Raw genomic sequence first — 26,958 nt, 5'->3', positions numbered from 1 at the left:
TATTTTGATGAGTAAAATTAATATCATTCATTTATTGTCACAGGGATTCCCTCAGCCAGCTCCCGAACATAGACCAACTACTCCTCAAGTAAGTATCATTATTTCATGGAAGAACAAAGATATTGGCTGGAAAACGGCTTGCATCCGAATATAGTGAAAATTATTATTTTTTTATTTAATCATAATTTATTTTTGATTTCCCATAGCCATCAATTCCAACTTCAATTACTTATTATCCACCGCTCAGCATTAAAATGAAGTCCATAATTCAAAGAATGAAGCAGCAGCGACCATCAATTTTCAACATTTTACCATTTTTACGAAAATAATTTTAAAATTAATTTTTGACATAAAATTCGATATTAACAAATCATAAGCAATGTAAAAAAATATTTAAGCTATTATTAAATTAATCTGCTCAAAAACAAGTACACATCTTTTTTATGGCTGCTTGGCACATTAATAGGTCTACCATAAAAATTTCTGCCTTTTACGATAACTGAACCATAATCAGGCCTACCACAAGTAACTACCACATAAGAACTATACCAGTTTCAAACACTACCCGTGAAAATTTCAACCAATCAACAATTCCACCACTTAAGAACTATCTCACATTATAACTCTACAAGATTATAACTCTCCCTGTAACGAACTCAACCATAACACTCGCTACCGTAAACATCTCTACCACATTACAGGTCACCCATAAAAATACCTACCATTAGCATCTCTGCCATTTACTAGCCTACCCTGGTGGTTTTGAATCACCCTGGAAACACCCTGGGTGAGGAAACACGGTGGAATCACGGTGGGTACACCGTGGAATCAGGGTGGTTACACGTTGTACCCACCCTGATTCCACCGTGTTTGCAGGGTGATTCAAAACCGCCAGGGTACCATAAATAACCCAACAACATTTCAACTATCCCAGAATAAATCTCTACCAAACAAAATACGCTACTTAAAACATTTCTATCAATTTTAAGCCTACCCAATAAAAATACTATCATACAGGAACATTAGAGGTGGGTTGTTCCGGGAACATTGCGAATTAAACCTGGTACGTCTCTGGAGCGAAAAAGAACTAGTTCCTGGAATCATATCCGTGGAACTATTTACTGTTTTTAATCCTCATGAAGGCTCAGTATTTCGAACGTAGACCTACAAAATATTCTAGTATACACAACATTATGCTATGCAACCTATGTGTTTAAGACGCATTATCACGGCGAACTATATTATTTTATACTAAATAGAGGATGGATTATGATTGCTATTCAACTCAAAGTTCCATAAAAAATCACCAATCAAAAATTATTCTGCTGTTTTAGTGCTTGTTGCTAATGACGGCAGTGGCGGACAAAAAAGAACTAGTGAGTATACTAAAGTGAATTTTGAGGAACGATCGGATACGTATCCGACAAAAGACATAGTTCATGGAACTATACAGGTCCGGAACTACCCACCTCTACATTACACAGACGGCTCTGTGGCGACGGTCACAGTACTTCGGGCGAACAAAAAGTAGTTTGGTTTAGTTTATTTATTTACGATCATGGAGCTACTGCTCCTTGTGATCAAAAATCAATATTCATGTTATTTTATTATTATTATTAGTGAGAACAATTACAATGAACTCAACAGAATACAATATAATTTCCCATCTACAAAATTTTCAGACGCTTACTCGCTCATTCTAACAAATACAATAGTTCAATCTCCTAAGGCTTTACGGATTATCTAGATTCATTAAATACAAATAACATTTACTTCGAAATTCATCTAAAGTTACTGATGTCGTTACTTCGAGTGGAAGCGAGTTCCAAAAATTGCAACCCGTAATCAAAAATGACTTCTGGTAAGTTGCGCGAGCAAATGGAACTAGAAGAGTATTCGTCTTAGTGAAATCACGATGAGATGCAGTTGGGCCTAAGGACTAACTGATGCCCAAAAAGACCTGGTCGCATAAGACAGAGCTTTATAAAATTCACACGCGACAAGCTCTAGCCTACGACTATAAGGTGTTAGCCACCCTAGCTGATGTCGATCTATGCTCATCTCCCTTAATTCGCAATACGAAGCGTACGCAGTTATTTAATGAAACCAATAATGATCTCTCGAGGTCCACTGTTAAGTCCAAAGTACGTCGGGTATCATCATCTTTTCATCCCTACTAATAAAATAGGTTTTTATAAATGGCCAGCACGTGCGCTTTCCATAAGTTATGAGCGTGAGTAAAAATCCGAGGCACACAACTTAAACAATTAAATTGAATTATAAATTATCTTGTTAACACCCGATTCATAAACCAGATTATAAACTCAATGAAGTACATGAATAAAAATAATCACGCAATCAAGTGGAATCTAGATAATATAATATCCTGGTACTCATTAGTCATAATTGTAATACTATAGAGACAACACGTCAGATAGTAATTGAACAATGGGTTACACAAATTTTCAAAAATTTAATTTAAATAAAAATGAATCCATGTGCTATCGACTTTTTTTGTTTATTCAATGCAGTTTTTTTAAATTACTTGGACTATCGCCCTTCCAAAGTAAAAATAAAAATAATATATGTAGAGTTTCTTACGCCGGAATTTGTTACAACATTGTATTTTTTTTATTCAACATTTCATTTGCGCCTTACGGATTATTTTATGAACTATCAAATAAAACTTATCAAGGCTCGAATTCAACTATAATGCTAGTGAAAATGCTGTTCATAGCATTACTGTCTACAATTTTGATTCCCTTTATATATATCATCAGGCAGAAGATCATGATAAAGGTCATCAATAAATCAAAAAACGTGGACGAAATTTTGGACAAGTGTTCAGATTATAAATCTAAAAATGACTGTGTCAACAATATATTATTTACTGTTAACTTATTTATGGTCATTAACTTCATAATAGTATGGGACCTGATATACTATCCCGCGATAACGATATCTTTCGGCAATATTCCTACTGTATTGAGTAGTGGGGTGATGATACAATACGCGATGCAACTCAATAGGATCGACAAGAGATTTGAGAGCATTAACTTGGCTATTTACAAACTGGGCTACTCGAAATTAGGCGGAGGTCAAGTTCAAGTATCATCTGTAGCACAATTAGAACTTTCACGTGAATCTGTTCTTTACGCTATTAAGAATATTAAATCTGCTTATGTTCAATTGTGTAAAATATGTGACGATATGGCTGACTTTTATGGGGTTTTGATTGCCATTATTTGCTGCGGATTTAGGAGTGTTATGACTCTTAATCGCCTTGTTTTTAAGTTCACTCAATTGGAAGCAATATATCCCAGTAAACACATTGACGTAAATTTGACGTAAATTTGACGTAAGAGTGACGTTACGCTATGTCATCATTTACGTAAGATATAAGTCACGAATGAGTCAGGTGTGACTCATTATTTCACACTTTTTTACGTAAGATTATGTAAAACTAATGACGTATACATGACGTAAATGTGATGTTTGTGTGACATTCTATGACATATGGGTGACGTCAAAATTATCAATTTGGAAAAAATATTTTTGAAAAAAAAGAAAAAAAAATACCGAACTTTTGATTTGATTATTACCGTGCGAACGCATTGTGAATTCAGAAACAAGATTAGATAACGTTAAATAATGAAAAAATCCTGGGTGTCTGCTGGGTTCGAACACGGCTCCTCCTGGCTGATAGTCCTGAACGTTGCTCACTGGTCCATATCACGAGAGTCAGAGTCGTGTGCTTGATTGATGTATTTAGAGCGAAATGCCGGAAAAGATAGAGTTCATAAGTTTTCGTGAAGGATTTTTACAAAATTTAAAGAAAACTTTATGAACTTATATGAAAATTTATAGAAACATTATTCGTCGGCCTCGATGATAATAGTTTAAAATTTCATCAAGTTTCATCAAATTTTTTAATTTTTTGTTGTGATGTGAAATTTAAAAAATATAAAATTTTGCGAAACATTAAATAATTCCACAAAGTGGTATGAAATTTAATCGATTGAAAAATCGTGATACTAAACTTTAGAATCATAAAATCAAAAGAGTTCAAATTGTCGTAACATTTTCTTTGTCATCCTAAATGATATTTTCAATATATCATTTAAAAAAATAAAGTTAATTTTTTTATCCTCACGCTAATGTTTTAATCTAAAACGTCTGAATAATCTATTATCGACTTTATCGATTACTTTGGCCCCAAAAATGTTCGACGTTTAGTTGTTATTTTTATACATTTACACATTTTTGAAAATTCATTCTATGATTGTTTTATTTCAATAAATAGATGATAAAAAACTATGACTCAGAAATTACATCAGCATTGCGTAAAATACTGACTTGTCACTGATGTAAAGATATGATTTAAGAGTAACATCCATATTACGTATAACCGTGACTTTGCTACTGACATAAATGTATGATTTAAAAATTACGTCATTATGATATACGGATAATGACTTTATTACTACGTAATAATGTGATGTAGATTTTATGTCAAGCGTACGTAATACATAAGTCATAACTGTGACGTCATACATAAGTCATGCTTACATCAATATGATGTCACAAGCTTTACATCATATTAAAGTCATGTAGAACGTCAGATTGACATCAAATTTACATCAGATGTCGTGACATTTCTATGACCTACGTATGACGTCAAAATAAGGTCATGTGTTCACTGGGTAGATATTGTATTGCCCGTACTGGTATCTCGGATGATGTGCATAATTTTTTTATTCACGGTGATAACGTCTAGCGTCAGAGCAATAATATATGGAATATCCGAGAAAAACATTAAGGTAGTACCCTCGCCAGAGGCGTTTTCTTAGGATTTTTTTTAAACTTTGACAGATTAATATTTATATAATTCTGCATCGATTGGCGCAATTCGAGAATTTTTGACCATCTAGTTTCAGAGATATTCAATTTCAAAGTTTGAGTTTTGAACGCTCTTATACATTGCGGTATACGGGATATCGAAAAGTTTACCTACAAACATTTTTTTTTCTCAGAAACTTTTTTTAGGATCTCTTTAAAAAACTAAAGTAACGTTAACTAACAATTATACAATTTTTAAAAAAAAAATTTATTGATAATTACCACACAGTTTCAGAGATATTTATTAATAAGTAATGAAAAATTTAGCAGACTTTAGCCGTGGAGGGGATACGTTAATAAAGCTGTGGCAACAGCGCAAGTTTTGCGAGCCGCGAAAGAAGTATGAGACGCGCATGCGCGGACAAATTTGAAAAGTTTAATTTACGTACGGTGCAACTTTATAGTTATTAATTTTATTTATTTAAAAAAAAAAAAACAATGATTATTTTATGAAAAGAAGTATTTTTTTTTATATTTATTAAAAATTCAAAATGTTAACAATTTTAATATAATAATATATATTAATCTTTCATAAGTTATAAAAATAATAGTCAGATGAAATAATAAAATACTTAAATTTAAAATCAGTTAATACATTAACACAAAAATTATATTACTTGTTTTTCTGAAAAAACAAAACACTATTGTCAATTATTTTTTTTCTATTAGTTAATCTAGGCTTATTGTTGACTTTTTCAGACAAAAAATGACTTAATCCAGCTTCACTCTTTTCAGTGAAAATTTTTTTCAAATCATCATAGGTTATTTTAGCTAAAGCCATTTTTTTATTAATATTATCAGAAACATAATTTTTTAAAACTAGTTGCTAGTGATTTTTGTCGTTTCTCAAGGACTTTTTTTTTTATGAAACGTCCTTTCCCTAGCGGATCGCTATCTACTAAGTATACACCAAATATACACGGTGTATACGCGGCGTATATACACTGAGTATACACTAAGTTTACACCAAAAATTTTTTTCTAAGTCCCATTTTCATAAAAATTTCTAAGTGCTGTAAGCAAAGTCAAAAGTTTTTTAAGTGTGACAGGAAAAAAATTTTTTATAACAAATACAAATTTTTTTTTAATATTTAAAATATAAATAATTAGTCATGCTATAAAACAATAAATTAAAAAATTAAAATCATTTGTTAAAACTACTCTGGTTTTTTTTTCCTCCATTTTATCACTCCAAAAACATACTTTCAAGATCTAAATATGATCTTTTATTTATAAAAATAAATATTTAATGTTAATGTATACTTGTATTATAAAAAATAATTTAATAAAACTATAAATATTGTTATTTTTACATTTTATAGACATGTAATAAAAAAGATAACCTCGTTCGTAGTAGGTTAGAATTTGAGGGTCAACAAATTCATCACACCTTTAAAATTGAGCCTAGTTATTAACCTTCAAATTTTAGCAACAAAACTCATTTTAATGTTTTATACGTATATTGAAATAAATTTTAATTAAATATTGATCTATCTATACATTTTTATTAAAATTTTTTTACTGACATGATAATTAGTGCACAGATTCAATTGTTGCACCTTCTAACGTCAACTGCTTAGACTACACTACACTTAAAAAATGGATTCCTTAGCCACCTACGACTAAATCATTTTTTTTTATTCAGTTAATAATTTCTATGTTTTTTAAATTGCCATTAATTAGGCTCAGAATAGATTAATATAAATTAAGAAAAAATCGATTTTCTTATTAAAGTTATAGTTTTTTAAGTAAGTTAGAAAAAAGTTGAAAAGGTCAGAAACTGGGTCATGGTCAACAACAGGGTCTTTTACCTTATGTGTATATTTTTTTTTAATTTTACTGAAAATTTTAATTTTTTTAAAAATGTTAATTTTTTTTTTCAGAATTTGATTTTTTTTTATTTCAATTTTTTTCAAAAAAATTTTCTTCACAACATTTGTTCTGAGGACTTCAAAAATTTTTTCTAGTGTATACTCGGTGTAAACTCTGTGTATATTGTGCGCATATACACCGTGTAAATTCAGTGTAAACTTTGAGTGTATTTGGTGTATACTCAATATGCACCGAGTATACACTAAATAAACCCCTAATTTACACTGACACTAGGTATATATCGAGTTTACACTAAGTTTACACAGTGTATACGGATCCGCTAGGGTTATAAGTCAATTTTTCAGACATTATAATTATATTTCCGAATAAATGTAAGTACATAAATAAATAAACGCATGCATCTAAACAGAGGTTAGTCTACAGCTGATCCAAAACACTACAGTATAACCACTTTAAAATATATTCACGCTCATGCAGTGTTGCCAGACTTTTCAAACGATCAGTTTCTCGTTCGTGATTGGCTGAAATAAGTACATAAACAGCAAAAAGTTTTAGGCTTGTCAATAATGACTATCCGGTATCTGTACCGTACACTCTAGCATAAACTTTTGATGGCTAAAGTCGCGAGGGTACTACCTTAAAGACTGGGTTTTTTCAATTTTTCGCTGACAATATGTTTAAAACTAAGCAACAAATTACATGACATTATCTGATGATCGAAAGCGACTATATTGAGAAGGAGTTGGTATGATTTCAGACACATTTTAACACATTATATTTTGATTTATCCGGAAAAAATAACATAAAATGTTATTTTTTTAACTTTTCAGCGCCGATATCTTTTGAACTAATCAACCGATTTTGACGTTTGAGGCGGCAATCGGCGCGTTTTATTAAGTTCTAGAGCTGATTAGATTTCGAAATTGATCGGATAAGTCACTTCGAAGATAATAGAAAAAAACCGTTTTTTACTATTTCTTTCTCCAACGATATCTCTTGAACAAATTAACCGATTGAGATGGTTGTGGTCGCATTCGACGCGGCTTATAAAGTTCTAGAGCTGATTAGATTTTGAAGTCGATCGTTCAAGTCGTTTCTGAGAAATCACTAAAAAACAAAACAAAAAAATTTTTTTTTTTCGTAATTCGCCGATATTTTCGAGTCTGCTTGATCAAATGATCTGAAATTTTCAGGAAAGTTCATGGCCAAAAAGCTCTTTCGATTGCCACCTTAAACATCCAAATCGGTTGATTAGTTCAAAAGTTACGAAGTGTTTACACACACCTACACACACACACACACACACACACACACACACACACACACACATACATACATACATACATACAGACACTCGGACTTCATTCTGAAAATAGTTAGAATAGTTTCCTAGAACCTCAAAACGTCGACATCTGATGGAAATTCGATTTTCGAAAATCGGAGTAAAAACAATCACTTCCCGAATTTTTGAAAATTTACAATTTTCTTAGCGGGAAGTTAAAAAAGTTAATTAGACTGATTTTGAATTTTTTTTTTACGTTCTTATGGGACTCGGAACCAACATCGGGAGCCGTAAGACCTAAAATTTTTTTTTTACCAAACGATGAATTTTTTTTCTAAGTTTTTATTTTATTTTACAATAATAATCTATTTGTTCTACTTATATTGAATACAATGTCATATTGGAATGGAATTTGACGTATTTTTTTAACATTGAATTCAATAACAGCTTTAATGACCAAAAAATTGCTCCGGGCGAAATAGCTAGGTGGGAACTTGGTCAGATAAGGCAATAATAAGCCTGACAAAATCTAATTTATATTTATTATTTAGTTGACACGACGACGATTGAATTCACGCAGTCTGTAAGTGATTTTAATTATTTTTTTAGAGTAATTTAATTAATGATTTTGAATTTAAGGTTTTTTTTTGTGAATCTTGAATACTAATAGAAAGAAAAAATAATAAATTGTATTTTTTAGATTTCTGAAAATATATCAAAATGAATATTCGTTTTATATATTTCATTATTTTTGGAATCATCGTCGCTACTGGGAGATGTGACGACGGTGATGATAAGGTCAGTATTAATATATCAATATATTTATAAAATCACATTAATTTTCGCAGATATCTGAAAAAAAAATAAATACAACAACCCATGAGGCAAAAAAAAACAGAATTTTTTTTTATCTCAGTAGTAGATTTTAAATTAAATTTTTTTTTTTATAACTAAAATAAATAGCTACGAGTTGGATCCGTAGCGTAGCAGTAAAAGCGTCGGTCTTTCGTGCGTAAGGTCGTGGGTTCGAATCCCATCTAAAGTGTGCGGTCATCAATTAGTCTAGTATTTTTTTTACAGTTTAAAATTTTTAATTCGATTAGAAATTCAATTATCTGAACAAAAAATATAAACTTAAGTGAAAAAAATCTTTTTTTTGTGATTCAGTTAAAATTTTGATATTATTTTATAATTTAAAATTACGCGGTCGCTAGTGACGAGCACTCAGTGCCTACGTGACACCCCGTCAGGGTTCGAATCCCGGCTTGTGCCCGCCCTCTGAGGAAAGGGGGCCCTCACTAACGAGCAGAAAGTCGCCAATAAAGTGACCGACTATACCGGCTGTTTTTTGAGATTTTTCCATCCATGCTGCGATTGCGCCATTGCACGCAAACGCGGTCGTATAAAAAAGGGGTAAGTCGGCCTCCGCAAAAAATGAGATAGAGAAAAATAACTTAGAAGTTAAAAGCAAATAAAGTAAAGACTTGCAGGCCTACATTAAAATTTTAATATATTTGTTTCCAAGCTCATATCTTATTACATATTCTAATATATATTGTTGAGGTTTTCAATTATTTCATACATTAGTCCAGGCTCTTTTATACAAAACTCCTTGAATATATTAGAAGGAATAATATCATTACGATTTATCAAAATAAACGCCATCGCTCGATGTTTCAAAATAAATGAATCGTATTTTTTAGCGGTTTCATACAGCATCAGAACGTTATTCATCGTTAAACTTTTGCTCAATATTAACCCACAAATACTTACTAATTTTTTAATTTGATACATTCCCGCAATTTTGAATAATTTTAATGCAATGACATCATCATTGTAAACTTTTTCCAACTTACGCTCATACATGAACGTCATTAATTCCTCGACTACATCTCCGTCGACATTCTGAAGGAAGATACAGTTTTCTTTAGATTCTTTAGTCTCCGTAGTCAATGTTTTTGCGAAAACCGGGCTCTGAATAGCCAAAATAATTTTATGAGCTGGAAATATTTTGTCCCGGGTTTTTATAACAACGTCACTGAATTCCGATCTAATTGGGTAATTTTGTACATCGTGATTTAGATCCGACAATTTGAACTCGTCAATAAATCCGTACCATATTATTTTACTTGTTATTTTGAAGTATGTAAAAAGTAGATCGTGTTCTTTGTGAGGCCCGACCTTTTTGCAATAGTAACATTTGTAACAATAACTCGGAATTGGGATATTGTAAATTTCACATGATTCTTTCCAATCTGAAATGTCGATTATCGAATAAGCTTGATCGGCGACTTTTATGTAAATAGTAGCTATAGCTGATTGTAAAAATGTTTTAAATATTTTGACGTCTAATTGATTTTTATCAGTGACGAGGGCAGATATATAAAATTGTCCATTAGTTGACGAATTTATGAGATCAACACGTTCTGAATCAATATATTTATTGTTTTCCGTTATTTTAAAAGTGAATTCGTGGGAAAATATTGTGTTGCGTGTTGATGACTGATTCATTATTTTTTAATAGAAAATTATAAATTTTTCATTACTTTCCTATGATCATCTAACGAATTTTTTTTCGATTAGCTTAATATATATATATATATATATATATAAGAGAAGGGGCAAAATGAGACACTTTGTAACGGAATAAATTTTTTGTCTAGTTTATTATCGAAAAAATGCTGTTATGATTCGGAAAACACATTATTTATTATTGCTATTTATATAGAGCTGTAACTTTTAAACTACTGGTTTTATCACAATTTTTAAGGAATACTTTTTTGTAGGAAATCGAATTTCCTATAAAAAAGTATTCTTATATAATTTCTGTAAGTGCGATAGTTTCGACGATATTCTAATTTTAAAACTCGGAAGAAATTTTGATCGAAATTAGAAAAAAAATTTTTTGGTTACTGTCTAAATAGAGCTTTAACTTCTTAACTATCGATTTTATCGAAATTTTTAATGAATACTTTTTTGTGAGAAATTAAATTTACTATAAAAATGTGTTCATTTATATTTTTCGTAACTGTGATAGTTTCCAAGATATGTTGATTTTAAAAGTAAAATTTCGGCTGTAATTTTAAAAAAATTTCTTCACTTTGGGTCACGAACAATTTATTTTAATTAAGTGTCTCATTTTACCAAACTCCTCAGGTTTACTATTAATTGATAGAATAATTAAATTAATATAAATTTGTACTTACAACGGCAATAAATCAACAGTTTTTTCAATTTTTATCAACATCAATATCTGATTATGAATACAAAATCATTTTTTAAGAGGTTAAGTTATCCATTAATATCATTAACGAAATAAAAAACACTAATTTCGATTTACAAATTTTTTAACTGTCATCTAATGTGCTGTGACTCAATTTTTATTTTCCACGCTAATTATAATGCTTATGACCCCTTAATTTAAATAAAATAATCAAATAACATTTTACATTATGTTTCTGTTAAATTACTATAAAATTTTTACAAAAAACAAATAAAAGCAGGTGTCAAAATTATGATTTTTCAAAATTAGTACCAGGAAAAAAAATTTTTTTATCCGAAAACTGAAAAAAGTTACAAACTTACGATTTAAAATTTAAAAAAAATTTTTTTTTACAGCCTGATGACAACGATGACTCAGAATTTTCAGGTTTGAATGAGCTTGTAGAAGGCTTTAAAGATAGTGAACATGATGCTATAAACAACATCGATATCACGGTAATGAATAAATCTTTGAAAATCCATACGAAAAAAAAATAGAGGGACAAAAGGGCAAAACGAGACAAGAGGCGGGGGGAAAAATTTTTTCTATTCACTTAGAATATCATTAAAAAATAATAATTGGACGTATTTGAGTTCCCAAAAAATTAGTATATCATTAAGTACCCCCCCCCCCCTCCTCTATCCGAGAATATTTGCAGGTAAAAAAGCATACATACGACAATACTAAAGATATATCACTTATATACTAATTTTGCCTGGATATGTTGAGACAAATCGCTTTTTATCTTCGCGATTTTCACCAGCAGCCACCAGAATTCGCGGGTTGAACCCTGGCTTAGGCTGATCTCTATCAAATTTTATAATTACTTGGACAGGGCAGTAGGCTGGAGTTCTTGCAAAGCAAAGACCCGCACTTATTCAAACACGGCAACGTATGTGGAAACTTAACAACCTACCTCACGGCTTATAAAATTATAGATTATTCTTATTGATGGTCGAATTATTATTTATAACTTAATTAATAATAATTTTGTTAACTACTCCAAAATTTTACCAGTAAAATAGGATATGAAAAGGATGAACAGATAGTAGATAAAGTGAATCATTAATGATTCAAAAATTACTTACAAGAACACGGTAAGAAATACATGGCGTTCAACACCATGCTGACATGGTCTCGAAACAGATACTAAAATAGTATGAGAAATATTCCAACCTCCCTCCATTCTCACGACAGGCCAAACCAACTAAATTGACGCCTTGTTGCGACCCGCACCCTTGACCATAGACTGGGGTCACCTTGGTTTCGCACGAACGGTCCTTCCACTGAACCCGAAAGATACTGTGCAATTTCTTGCATTGAAAAATCTTCGATACCATACAGTATGGCGTTCACGCCCATACTGGCATAATGATATCCGCAAAATATATCTTACCGTGAAGATGCAAGGGCTGTAAAAATTTCCCGCATTAACAGAATCGCAAGTAAATTACTAACATATTACAATAGTGAATAAGCTACGCGTCATATTTTACTAATTGGTCCAGGATCGAAGTGATTGATCGATAAATTTGGGTATAGGACCAGCCTCGGGACTCTGTCCCCACTGCACCCTTACGGACATGCGTCGTCGTGACGATTAGTCATGTGACCACGGCACTATGACTTGTGTAGTTTTAGACGGCAAAGAGACATTGTCTCACAGCATACATTTTTTCGTATGGATCGCAATACAATTTTATAAAAATAAAATTTATATATTTATTAATAATTTACAGGCAACTGGTACTGGAAGCGCTGGTTCTTCAAGTGGTACTGGAGGCGCTGGACCAACAAGTGGTACTGGAGGCGCTGAACCAACAAGTGGTACTGAAGGCGCTGGACCAACAAGTGGTACTGAAGGCGCTGGACCAACAAGTGGTACTGAAGGCGCTGGACCAACAAGTGGTACTGAAGGCGCTGGACCAACAAGTGGTACTGAAGGCGCTGGACCAACAAGTGGTACTGAAGGCGCTGGACCAACAAGTGGTACTGGAGGCGCTGGACCAACAAGTGGTACTGAAGGCGCTGGACCAACAAGTGGTACTGAAGGCGCTGGACCAACAAGTGGTACTGGAGGCGCTGGACCAACAAGTGGTACTGGAGGCGCTGGACCAACAAGTGGTACTGAAGGCGCTGGACCAACAAGTGGTACTGAAGGCGCTGGACCAACAAGTGGTACTGGAGGCGTTGGACCAACAAGTGGTACTGGAGGCGCTGGACCAACAAGTGGTACTGAAGGCGCTGGACCAACAAGTGGTACTGAAGGCGCTGGACCAACAAGTGGTACTGAAGGCGCTGGACCAACAAGTGGTACTGGAGGCGCTGGACCAACAAGTGGTACTGAAGGCGCTGGACCAACAAGTGGTACTGAAGGCGCTGGACCAACAAGTGGTACTGAAGGCGCTGGACCAACAAGTGGTACTGAAGGCGCTGGACCAACAAGTGGTACTGGAGGCGCTGGACCAACAAGTGGTACTGGAGGCGCTGGACCAACAAGTGGTACTGAAGGCGCTGGACCAACAAGTGGTACTGAAGGCGCTGGACCAACAAGTGGTACTGGAGGCGCTGGACCAACAAGTGGTACTGGAGGCGCTGGACCAACAAGTGGTACTGGAGGCGCTGGACCAACAAGTGGTACTGAAGGCGCTGGACCAACAAGTGGTACTGGAGGCGCTGGACCAACAAGTGGTACTGAAGGCGCTGGACCAACAAGTGGTACTGAAGGCGCTGGACCAACAAGTGGTACTGGAGGCGCTGGACCAACAAGTGGTACTGAAGGCGCTGGACCAACAAGTGGTACTGGAGGCGCTGGACCAACAAGTGGTACTGAAGGCGCTGGACCAACAAGTGGTACTGGAGGCGCTGGACCAACAAGTGGTACTGAAGGCGCTGGACCAACAAGTGGTACTGAAGGCGCTGGACCAACAAGTGGTACTGAAGGCGCTGGACCAACAAGTGGTACTGGAGGCGCTGGACCAACAAGTGGTACTGAAGGCGCTGGACCAACAAGTGGTACTGAAGGCGCTGGACCAACAAGTGGTACTGGAGGCGCTGGACCAACAAGTGGTACTGGAGGCGCTGGACCAACAAGTGGTACTGGAGGCGCTGGACCAACAAGTGGTACTGAAGGCGCTGCACCAACAAGTGATACTGGAGGCGCTGGACCAACAAGTGGTACTGGAGGCGTTGGACCAACAAGTGGTACTGGAGGCGCTGGACCAACAAGTGGTACTGAAGGCGCTGGACCAACAAGTGGTACTGAAGGCGCTGGACCAACAAGTGGTACTGGAGGCGCTGGACCAACAAGTGGTACTGAAGGCGCTGGACCAACAAGTGGTACTGAAGGCGCTGGACCAACAAGTGGTACTGGAGGCGCTGGACCACCAAGTGGTACTGAAGGCGCTGGACCAACAAGTGGTACTGAAGGCGCTGGACCAACAAGTGGTACTGGAGGCGCTGGACCAACAAGTGGTACTGAAGGCGCTGGACCAACAAGTGGTACTGAAGGCGCTGGACCAACAAGTGGTACTGAAGGCGCTGGACCAACAAGTGGTACTGGAGGCGCTGGTTCTTCAAGTGGTACTGGAAGCGCTGGTTCTTCAAGTGGCACCCGAAGCGCTGGTTCTTCAAGTGGTACTGGAAGCGCTGGTCCAACTTCAGAAGTAAGTGTAATAATTTTCAAAAAATAGTAATTCGTGTCAAAAGTCACTATTTTTTACCTACGAAATTAACGTCTATTTATTCTTTACAGTCATTCATCCCACCGGCTTCTAATCATGGGCCAGTGGTTCGCAACGTAAGTCCAGTAATTTTTAATGAATAGTATTTTGATGAATAAAATTAATATCATTCATTTATTGTAACAGGGAATCCCTCAGCCAGCTTCCGAACATAGACCAACTACTCCTCAAGTAAGTATCATTATTTCATAGAAGAACAAAGATATTGGCTGTAAAACGGCTTGCATCCGAATATAGTGAAAATTATTATTTTTTTATTTAATCATAATTTATTTTTGATTTCCCATAGCCATCAATTCCAACTTCAATTACTTATTATCCACCGCTCAGCATTAAAATGAAGTCCATAATTCAAAGAATAAAGCAGCAGCGACCATCACTTTTCAACATTCCACCATTTTTACGAAAATAATTTTAAAATTAATTATTGACATAAAATTCGATATTAACAAATTATAAGCAATGTAAAAAAATATTTAAGCTATTATTAAATTAATCTGCTCAAAAACAAGTACACATCTTCTTTATGGCTGCTTGGCACATGAATAGGTCTACCATAAAAATTTCTACCTTTTACGACAACTGAACCATAATCAGGCCTACCACAAGTAACTACCACATAAGAACTATACCAGTTTCAAACACTACCCGTGAAAATTTCAACCAATCAACAATTCCACCACTTAAGACCTATCTCACATTATAACTCTACAAGATTATAACTCTCCCTGTAACGAACTCAACCATAACACTCGCTACCGTAAACATCTCTATTACAATACAGGTCACCCATAAAAATACCTACCATTAGCATCTCTGCCATTTACAAGCCTACCCTGGTGGTTTTGAATCACCCTGGAAACACCCTGGGTGAGGAAACACGATGGAATCACGGTGGGTACAACGTGTAACCACCCTGATTCCACGGTGTATCCACGGTAAATACGCGGTGTACGTGAAATCGCGGTGAGTACACCGTGGAATCAGGGTGGTTACACGTTGTACCCACCCTGATCCCACCATGTTTGCCGGGTGTTTCAAAACCGCCAGGGTACCATAAATAACTCAACAACATTTCAACTATCCCAGAATAAATCTCTACCAAACAAAATACGCTACTTAAAACATTTCTATCAATTTTAAGCCTACCCAATAAAAACACTATCATACAGGAACATTAGAGGCGGGTTGTTCCGGGAACATTGCGAATTGAACCTGGTACGTCTCTGGAGCGAAAAAGAACTAGTTCCTGGAATCATATCCGTGGAACTATTTACTGTTTTTAATCCTCATGAAGGCTCAGTATTTCGAACGTAGACCTACAAAATATTCTAGTATACACAACATTATGCTATGCAACCTATGTGTTTAAGACGCATTATCACGGCGAACTATATTATTTTATACTAAATAGAGGATGGATTATGATTGGTATTCAACTCAAAGTTCCATAAAAAATCACCAATCAAAAATTATTCTGCTGTTTTAGTGCTTGTTGCTAATGACGGCAGTGGCGGACAAAAAAGAACTAGTGAGTATACTAAAGTGAATTTTGAGGAACGATCGGATACGTATCCGACAAAAGACATAGTTCATGGAACTATACAGGTCCGGAACTACCCACCTCTACATTACACAGACGGCTCTGTGGCGACGGTCACAGTACTTCGGGCGAACAAAAAGTAGTTTGGTTTAGTTTATTTATTTACGATCATGGAGCTACTGCTCCTTGTGATCAAAAATCAATATTCATGTTATTTTATTATTATTATTAGTGAGAACAATTACAATGAACTCAACAGAATACAATATAATTTCCCATCTACAAAATTTTCAGACGCTTACTCGCTCATTCTAACAAATACAATAGTTTAATCTCCTAAGGCTTTACTGATTATCTAGATTCATTAAATACAAATAACATTTACTTCGAAATTCATCTAAAGTTACTGATGTCGTTACTTCGAGTGGAAGCGAGTTCCAAAAATTGCAACCCGTAATCAAAAATGACTTCTGGTAAGTTGTGCGAGCAAATGGAACTAGAAGAGTATTCGTCTTAGTGAAATCACGATGAGATGCAGTTGGGCCTAAGGACTAACTGATGCCCAAAAAGACCTGGTCGCATAAGACAGAGCTTTATAAAATTCACACGCGACAAGCTCTAGCCTACGACTATAAGGTGTTAGCCACCCTAGCTGATGTCGATCTATGCTCATCTCCCTTAATTCGCAATACGAAGCGTACGCAGTTATTTAATGAAACCAATAATGATCTCTCGAGGTCCACTGTTAAGTCCAAAGTACGTCGGGTATCATCATCTTTTCATCCCTACTAATAAAATAGGTTTTTATAAATGGCCAGCACGTGCGCTTTTCATAAGTTATGAGCGTGAGTAAAAATCCGAAGCACACAACTTAAACAATTAAATTGAATTATAAATTATCTTGTTAACACCCGATTCATAAACTAGATTATCAACTCAATGAAGTACATGAATAAAAATAATCACGCAATCAAGTGAAATCTAGATGAAATGATATTCTGGTACTCATTAGTCATAATTGTGATACTATAGAGTCAACACGTCAGATAGTAATTGAACAATGGGTTACACAAATTTTCAAAAATTTAATTTAAATAAAAATGAATCCATGTGCTATCGACTTTTCTTGTTTATTCAATGCAGTTTTTTTAAATTACTTGGACTATCGCCCTGGACGACAGATACCTCAGGAATTTGCCGAAGTAAAAATAAAAATAATATATGTAGAGTTTCTTACGCCGGAATTTGTTACAACATTGTATTTTTTTTATTAAACATTTCATTTGCGCCTTACGGATTATTTTATGAACTATCAAATAAAACTTATCAAGGCTCGAATTCAACTATAATGCTAGTGAAAATGCTGTTCATAGCGTTACTGTCTACAATTTTGATTCCCTTTATATATATCATCAGGCAGAAGATCATGATAAAGATCATCAATAAATTAAAAAACGTGGACGAAATTTTGGACAAGTGTTCAGATTATAAATTGAAAAATGACTGTGTCAACAATATATTATTTACTGTTAACTTATTTATGATCATTAACTTCATAATAGTGTGGGACCTGATATACTATCCCGCGATATCAATATTTTTCGGCAATATTTATACTGTATTGAGTAGTGGGGTGATGATACAATACGCGATGCAACTCAATAGGATCGACAAGAGATTCGAGAGCATTAACTTGGCTATTTACAAACTGGGCTACTCGAAATTAGGCGGAGCTCAAGTTCAAGTATCATCTGTAGCACAGTTAGTACTTTCACGTGAATCTGTTCTTTACGATATTGAGAATATTAAATCTGCTTATGTTAAATTGGGTAAAATATGTGAAGATATGGCTGACTTTTATGGGGTGCCTGTTTTGATTGCCATTATTTGCTGTGGATTTAGGAGTGTTATGAATCTTAATCGCCTTGTTTTTAAGTTCACTCAATTGGAAACAATAGATATTGTATTGCCCGTACCGGTATCTCGGATGATATGCTTAATTGCACGCCTCGAAAGCGAAGCGGCGAGGTTGTGCTTTATAACGGACCTGTCAAGGTCACTTGACTTTTCCTCATTGAACTGTATATATTATCTTTATGTCACACTCACACGTTATGAAAAGCACATTAACCTAAAGACGAAACACTAATTAATAAGACTGATACTTTCATTAAGTTGTCCGATACGTATTATAATAAAAAAAAGTTCAATAAAAAATATGTATCGTGGACGTCAGTTAGTCTGTAGTCCAAAAAAAGTCTGTGGCACGGATATTTCGTGAACGGCTTGACAAAAGGACTTTATTTTTTTTTCACTGTCTTCAGAATTATGCAAAGAAGGTTCTTTTCGAAAATCACTACTGTAGACCCTCTCGTTTTTTTTTAAATAAATCATTTCTGTTAAAACCGGCACTATTCCGTGTAAACAAACACACACTGCAGCCATTTTTTATTTTATCGAGAATTTTTTTTTTATCATCGAACTTTGCTGATATCATAAGGTTCTACTTTACCATCAAATAATTTTTTTTTTTTTTTTATTATCAACTGTCATAGAATTAACTGAATTAAAAAAAAAAACGACGAATTTCTTTCTAGATATTTATTAAAAAATTTTGTAATTAAAAAAAAATGAATAATTTATATATTTCATTGTAACATGAGCGTTCGAGGTGTGCACTTTTGGATTTTCCAAACTTTTTTTTTATTCACGGTGATAACGTCTAGCGTCAGAGCAATAATATATGGAATATCCGAGAAAAACATTAAAGACTGGGTTTTTTCAATTTTTCGCTGACAATATGTTTAAAACTAAGCAACAAATTACATGACATTATCTGATGATCGAAAGCGACTATATTGAGAAGGAGTTGGTATGATTTCAGACACATTTTAACACATTATATTTTGATTTATCCGGAAAAAATAACATAAAATGTTATTTTTTTAACTTTTCAGCGCCGATATCTTTTGAACTAATCAACCGATTTTGACGTTTGAGGCGGCAATCGGCGCGTTTTATTGAGTTCTAGAGCTGATTAGATTTCGAAATTGATCGGATAAGTCACTTCGAAGATAATAGAAAAAAACCGTTTTTTACTATTTCTTTCTCCAACGATATCTCTTGAACAAATTAACCGATTGAGATGGTTGTGGTCGCATTCGACGCGGCTTATAAAGTTCTAGAGCTGATTAGATTTTGAAGTCGATCGTTCAAGTCGTTTCTGAGAAATCACTAAAAAACAAAACAAAAAAATTTTTTTTTTTCGTAATTCGCCGATATTTTCGAGTCTGCTTGATCAAATGATCTGAAATTTTCAGGAAAGTTGATGGCCAACAAGCTCTTTCGATTGCCACCTTAAACATCCAAATCGGTTGATTAGTTCAAAAGTTACGAAGTGTTTACACACACCTACACACACACACACACACACATACATACATACATACATACAGACACTCGGACTTCATTCTGAAAATAGTTAGAATAGTTTCCTAGAACCTCAAAACGTCGACATCTGATGAAAATTCGATTTTCGAAAATCGGAGTAAAAACAATAACTTCCCGAATTTTTTAAAATTTACAATTTTCTTAGCGGGAAGTTAAAAAAGTTAATTAGACTGATTTTGATTTTTTTTTTTACGTTCTTATGGGACTCGGAACCAACATCGGGAGCCGTAAGACCTAAAATTTTTTTTTTACCAAACGATGAATTTTTTTTCTAAGTTTTTATTTTATTTTACAATAATAATCTATTTGTTCTACTTATATTGAATACAATGTCATATTGGAATGGAATTTGACGTATTTTTTTAACATTGAATTCAATAACAGCTTTAATGACCAAAAAATTGCTCCGGGCGAAATAGCTAGGTGGGAACTTGGTCAGATAAGGCAATAATAAGCCTGACAAAATCTAATTTATATTTATTATTTAGTTGACACGACGACGATTGAATTCACGCAGTCTGTAAGTGATTTTAATTATTTTTTTAGAGTAATTTAATTAATGATTTTGAATTTAAGGTTTTTTTTTGTGAATCTTGAATACTAATAGTAAGAAAAAATAATAAATTGTATTTTTTAGATTTCTGAAAATATATCAAAATGAATATTCGTTTTATATATTTCATTATTTTTGGAATCATCGTCGCTACTGGGAGATGTGACGACGGTGATGATAAGGTCAGTATTAATATATCAATATATTTATAAAATCACATTAATTTTCGCAGATATCTGAAAAAAAAATAAATACAACAACCCATGAGGCAAAAAAAAAACAGAATTTTTTTTTATCTCAGTAGTAGATTTTAAATTAAATTTTTTTTTTTATAACTAAAATAAATAGCTACGAGTTGGATCCGTAGCGTAGCAGTAAAAGCGTCGGTCTTTCGTGCGTAAGGTCGTGGGTTCGAATCCCATCTAAAGTGTGCGGTCATCAATTAGTCTAGTATTTTTTTTACAGTTTAAAATTTTTAATTCGATTAGAAATTCAATTATCTGAACAAAAAATATAAACTTAAGTGAAAAAAATCTCTTTTTTTTGTGAGTCAGTTAAAATTTTGATTTTATTTTATAATTTAAAATTACACGGTCGCTAGTGACGAGCACTCAGTGCCTACGTGACACCCCGTCAGGGTTCGAATCCCGGCTTGTGCCCGCCCTCTGAGGAAAGGGGGCCCTCACTAACGAGCAGAAAGTCGCCAATAAAGTGACCGACTATACCGGCTGTTTTTTGAGATTTTTCCATCCATGCTGCGATTGCGCCATTGCACGCAAACGCGGTCGTATAAAAAAGGGGTAAGTCGGCCTCCGCAAAAAATGAGATAGAGAAAAATAACTTAGAAGTTAAAAGCAAATAAAGTAAAGACTTGCAGGCCTACATTAAAATTTTAATATATTTGTTTCCAAGCTCATATCTTATTACATATTCTAATATATATTGTTGAGGTTTTTAATTATTTCATACATTAGTCCAGGCTCTTTTATACAAAACTCCTTGAATATATTAGAAGGAATAATATCATTACGATTTATCAAAATAAACGCCATCGCTCGATGTTTCAAAATAAATGAATCGTATTTTTTAGCGGTTTCATACAGCATCAGAACGTTATTCATCGTTAAACTTTTGCTCAATATTAACCCACAAATACTTACTAATTTTTTAATTTGATACATTCCCGCAATTTTGAATAATTTTAATGCAATGACATCATCATTGTAAACTTTTTCCAACTTACGCTCATACATGAACGTCATTAATTCCTCGACTACATCTCCGTCGACATTCTGAAGGAAGATACAGTTTTCTTTAGATTCTTTAGTCTCCGTAGTCAATGTTTTTGCGAAAACCGGGCTCTGAATAGCCAAAATAATTTTATGAGCTGGAAATATTTTGTCCCGGGTTTTTATAACAACGTCACTGAATTCCGATCTAATTGGGTAATTTTGTACATCGTGATTTAGATCCGACAATTTGAACTCGTCAATAAATCCGTACCATATTATTTTACTTGTTATTTTGAAGTATGTAAAAAGTAGATCGTGTTCTTTGTGAGGCCCGACCTTTTTGCAATAGTAACATTTGTAACAATAACTCGGAATTGGGATATTGTAAATTTCACATGATTCTTTCCAATCTGAAATGTCGATTATCGAATAAGCTTGATCGGCGACTTTTATGTAAATAGTAGCTATAGCTGATTGTAAAAATGTTTTAAATATTTTGACGTCTAATTGATTTTTATCAGTGACGAGGGCAGATATATAAAATTGTCCATTAGTTGACAAATTTATGAGATCAACACGTTCTGAATCAATATATTTATTGTTTTCCGTTATTTTAAAAGTGAATTCGTGGGAAAATATTGTGTTGCGTGTTGATGACTGATTCATTATTTTTTGATAGAAAATTATAAATTTTTCATTACTTTCCTATGATCATCTAGGGAATTTTTTTTCAATTAGCTTAAAATATATATAGGGAAAAAAGGGGCAAAATGAGACACTTTGAAACGGAAAAAATTTTTTGTCGAGTTTATTATCGAAAAAATGCTGTTATGATTCGGAAAACACATTATTTATTATTGCTATTTATATAGAGCTGTAACTTTTAAACTACTGGTTTTATCACAATTTTTAAAGGATACTTTTTTGTAGGAAATCAAATTTCCTAAAAAAAAGTATAATTATATAATTTCTGTAAGTGCGATAGTTTCGACGATATTCTAATTTTAAAACTCGGAAGAAATTTTAATCGAAATTAGACAAAAAAATTTGCGGCTACTGTCTAAATAGAGCTTTAACTTCTAAACTATTGACTTTATCAAAATTTTTAAAGAATACTTTTTTGTAGGAAATCAAATTTTGTATAAGAATGTATTCATTTATATTTTTCGTAACTGTGATAATTTCCAAGATATGTTGGTTTTAAAAGTAAAATTTCGGCTATAATTTTAAAAAAATTTCTTCACTTTGGGCCACGAAAAATTTATTGTATCAAGTGTCTCATTTTACCAAACTCCTCAGGTTTACTATTAATTGATAGAATAATTAAATTAATATAAATTTGTACTTACAACGGCAATAAATCAACAGTTTTTTCAATTTTTATTAACATCAATATCTGATTATGAATACAAAATCATTTTTTAAGAGGTTAAGTTGTCCATTAATATCATTAACGAAATAAAAAACACTAATTTCGATTTACAAATTTTTTAACTGTCATCTAATGTGCTGTGACTCCATTTTTATTTTCCATGCTAATTATAATGCTTATGACCCCTTAATTTAAATAAAATAATCAAATAACATTTTACATTATGTTTCTGTTAAATTACTATAAAATTTTTACAAAAAACAAATAAAAGCAGGTGTCAAAATTATGATTTTTCAAAATTAGTACCAGGAAAATAATTTTTTTATCCGAAAACTGAAAAAAATTACAAACTTACGATCTAAAATTTAAAAAAATTTTTTTTTTACAGCCTGATGACGACGATGACTCAAAATCTAAACTAAATCACATTTTAGACGGCATTGGAAAGAGTAAAGATGATGCTATAAAGAACATCGATAAATTGGTAATGAATGAATCTTTGATAATCCATACGAAAAAAAAAACAGAGGGACAAAAGGGCAAAACGAGACAAGAGGCGGGGGGAAAAATTTTTTCTATTCACTTAGAATATCATTAAAAAATAATAATTGGACGTATTTGAGTTCCCAAAAAATTAGTATATCATTAAGTACCCCCCCCCCTCCTCTATCCGAGAATATTTGCAGGTAAAAAAGCATACATACGACAATACTAAAGATATATCACTTATATACTAATTTTGCCTGGATATGTTGAGACAAATCGCTTTTTATCTTCGCGATTATCACCAGCAGCCACCAGAATTCGCGGGTTGAACCCTGGCTTAGGCTGGTCTCTAACAAATTTTATAATTACTTGGACAGAGCAGTAGGCTGGAGTTCTTGCAAAGCAAAGACCCGCACTTATTCAAATACGGCAACGTATGTGAAAACTTATAAACCTACCTCACGGCTTATAAAATTATAGATTATTCTTATTGATGGTCGAATTATTATTTATAACTTAATTAAAAATAATTTTGTTAACTACTCCAAAATTTTACCAGTAAAATAGGATATGAAAAGGATGAACAGATAGTAGATAAAGTGAATCATTAATGATTCAAAAATTACTTACAAGAACACGGTAAGAAATACATGGCGTTCAACACCATGCTGACATGGTCTCGAGACAGATACTAAAATAGTATGAGGAATATTCCAACCTCCCTCCATTCTCACGACAGGCCAAACCAACTAAATTGACGCCTTGTTGCGACCCGCACCCTTGACCATAGACTGGGGTCACCTTGGTTTCGCACGAACGGTCCTTCCAGTAAGCCCGAAAGATACTGTGCAATTTCTTGCATTGAAAAATCTTCGATACCATACAGTATGGCGTTCACGCCCATACTGGCATAATGATATCCGCAAAATATATCTTACCGTGAAGATGCAAGCGCTGTATAAATTGCCCGTATTAACAGAATCGCAAGTAAATTACTAGCATATTACAATAGTGAATAAGCTACGCGTCATATATCACTAATTAGTCCAGGATCGAAGTGATTGATCGATAAATTTGGGTATAGGACCAGCCTCGGGACTCTGTCCCCACTGCACCCTTACGGACATGCGTCGTCGTGACGATTAGTCATGTGACCACGGCACTATGACTTGTGTAGTTTTAGACGGCAAAGAGACATTGTCTCACAGCATACATTTTTTCGTATGGATCGCAATACAATTTTATAGAAATAAAATTTATATATTTATTAATAATTTACAGGCAAGTGGTACTGGAGGCGCTGCACCAGCAAGTGGTACTGGAGGCGCTGCACCAGCAAGTGGTACTGGAGGCGCTGCACCAGCAAGTGGTACTGGAGGCGCTGCACCAGCAAGTGGTACTGGAGGCGCTGCACCAGCAAGTGGTACTGGAGGCGCTGCACCAGCAAGTGGTACTGGAGGCGCCGCACCAGCAAGTGGTACTGGAGGCGCCGCACCAGCAAGTGGTACTGGAGGAGCCGCACCAGCAAGTGGTACTGGAGGCGCTGCACCAGCAAGTGGTACTGGAGGCGCTGCACCAGCAAGTGGTACTGGAGGCGCTGTACCAGCAAGTGGTACTGGAGGCGCCGCACCAGCAAGTGGTACTGGAGGCGCTGCATCAACAAGTGGTACTGGAGGCGCTGCACCAGCAAGTGGTACTGGAGGCGCTAGACCAGCAAGTGGTACTGGAGGCCCTGCACCAGCAAGTGGTACTGGAGGCCCTGCACCAGCAAGTGGTACTGGAGGAGCCGCACCAGCAAGTGGTACTGGAGGCGCTGCACCAGCAAGTGGTACTGGAGGCGCTAGACCAGCAAGTGGTACTGGAGGCCCTGCACCAGCAAGTGGTACTGGAGGCCCTGCACCAGCAAGTGGTACTGGAGGCCCTGCACCAGCAAGTGGTACTGGAGGCGCCGCACCAGCAAGTGGTACTGGAGGCGCTGCACCAGCAAGCGGTACTGGAGGCGCCGCACCAGCAAGTGGTACTGGAGGCGCTGCACCAGCAAGTGGTACTGGAGGCGCTAGACCAGCAAGTGGTACTGGAGGCGCTGCACCAGCAAGTGGTACTGGAGGCGCCGCACCAGCAAGTGGTACTGGAGGCGCTGCACCAGCAAGTGGTACTGGAGGCGCTGCACCAGCAAGTGGTACTGGAGGCGCTAGACCAGCAAGTGGTACTGGAGGCGCTGCACCAGCAAGTGGTACTGGAGGAGCCGCACCAGCAAGTGGTACTGGAGGCGCTGCACCAGCAAGTGGTACTGGAGGCGCTAGACCAGCAAGTGGTACTGGAGGCGCTAGACCAGCAAGTGGTACTGGAGGCGCTGCATCAACAAGTGGTACTGGAGGCGCTGCATCAACAAGTGGTACTGGAGGCGCTGCACCAGCAAGTGGTACTGGAGGCGCTGCACCAGCAAGTGGTACTGGAGGCGCTAGACCAGCAAGTGGTACTGGAGGCCCTGCACCAGCAAGTGGTACTGGAGGCGCTGCATCAACAAGTGGTACTGGAGGCGCTGCACCAGCAAGTGGTACTGGAGGCGCTAGACCAGCAAGTGGTACTGGAGGCGCTGCACCAGCAAGTGGTACTGGAGGCGCTGCACCAGCAAGTGGTACTGGAGGCGCTGCACCAGCAAGTGGTACTGGAGGCGCCGCACCAGCAAGTGGTACTGGAGGAGCCGCACCAGCAAGTGGTACTGGAGGCGCTGCACCAGCAAGTGGTACTGGAGGCGCCGCACCAGCAAGTGGTACTGGAGGCGCTGCACCAGCAAGTGGTACTGGAGGCGCTGCACCAGCAAGTGGTACTGGAGGCGCTGCACCAGCAAGTGGTACTGGAGGCGCCGCACCAGCAAGTGGTACTGGAGGCGCTGCATCAACAAGTGGTACTGGAGGCGCTGCACCAGCAAGTGGTACTGGAGGCGCTGCACCAGCAAGTGGTACTGGAGGCCCTGCACCAGCAAGTGGTACTGGAGGAGCCGCACCAGCAAGTGGTACTGGAGGCGCTGCACCAGCAAGTGGTACTGGAGGAGCCGCACCAGCAAGTGGTACTGGAGGCGCTGCACCAGCAAGTGGTACTGAAGGCGCTGCACCAGCAAGTGGTACTGGAGGCGCTAGACCAGCAAGTGGTACTGGAGGCCCTGCACCAGCAAGTGGTACTGGAGGCGCTGCATCAACAAGTGGTACTGGAGGCGCTGCATCAACAACTGATACTGGAGGCGCTGCACCAACAAGTGGTACTGGAGGCGCTGCATCAACAACTGATACTGGAGGCGCTGCAC

General features: G+C 35.8%; 3 protein-coding genes across 3 annotated transcripts; 1 reads left to right on the top strand and 2 right to left on the bottom strand.

The window, feature by feature from the left end:
• Positions 1 to 9,544: 9,544 nt before the first annotated feature.
• On the bottom strand, positions 9,545 to 11,456 carry LOC130669637 (uncharacterized). The gene is made up of 2 exons (XM_057472634.1): positions 11,220 to 11,456; positions 9,545 to 10,573 (listed from the first exon to the last, which is right to left on the bottom strand). The coding sequence occupies exon 2, from the start codon at positions 10,522 to 10,524 to the stop codon at positions 9,559 to 9,561; it is 966 nt and encodes a 321-aa protein (XP_057328617.1). The 5' UTR covers positions 10,525 to 10,573; positions 11,220 to 11,456; the 3' UTR covers positions 9,545 to 9,558.
• A 1,441-nt stretch (positions 11,457 to 12,897) lies between these two features.
• Positions 12,898 to 15,430, top strand: LOC130676778 (uncharacterized PE-PGRS family protein PE_PGRS54-like). Its single transcript, XM_057483316.1, has 7 exons — positions 12,898 to 12,906; positions 13,015 to 13,831; positions 13,895 to 14,317; positions 14,381 to 14,940; positions 15,030 to 15,074; positions 15,145 to 15,189; positions 15,308 to 15,430. Exons 1-7 carry the CDS (start codon positions 12,898 to 12,900, stop codon positions 15,428 to 15,430), a joined length of 2,022 nt encoding a protein of 673 aa, XP_057339299.1.
• Positions 15,431 to 21,496: 6,066 nt separating this feature from the next.
• LOC130676599 (speckle-type POZ protein-like) lies at positions 21,497 to 23,403 on the bottom strand. Its single transcript, XM_057482977.1, has 2 exons — positions 23,146 to 23,403; positions 21,497 to 22,511 (listed from the first exon to the last, which is right to left on the bottom strand). Exon 2 carries the CDS (start codon positions 22,460 to 22,462, stop codon positions 21,497 to 21,499), a length of 966 nt encoding a protein of 321 aa, XP_057338960.1. The 5' UTR covers positions 22,463 to 22,511; positions 23,146 to 23,403.
• Positions 23,404 to 26,958: the final 3,555 nt, after the last annotated feature.

Source organism: Microplitis mediator, chromosome 1 (genome assembly GCF_029852145.1).
Source record: "Microplitis mediator isolate UGA2020A chromosome 1, iyMicMedi2.1, whole genome shotgun sequence".
Classification (NCBI taxonomy): Eukaryota; Metazoa; Arthropoda; class Insecta; order Hymenoptera; family Braconidae; genus Microplitis; species Microplitis mediator.
Note: the sequence above shows the minus strand (reverse complement) of the source record. Positions and strands in the feature narration are given on the sequence as shown.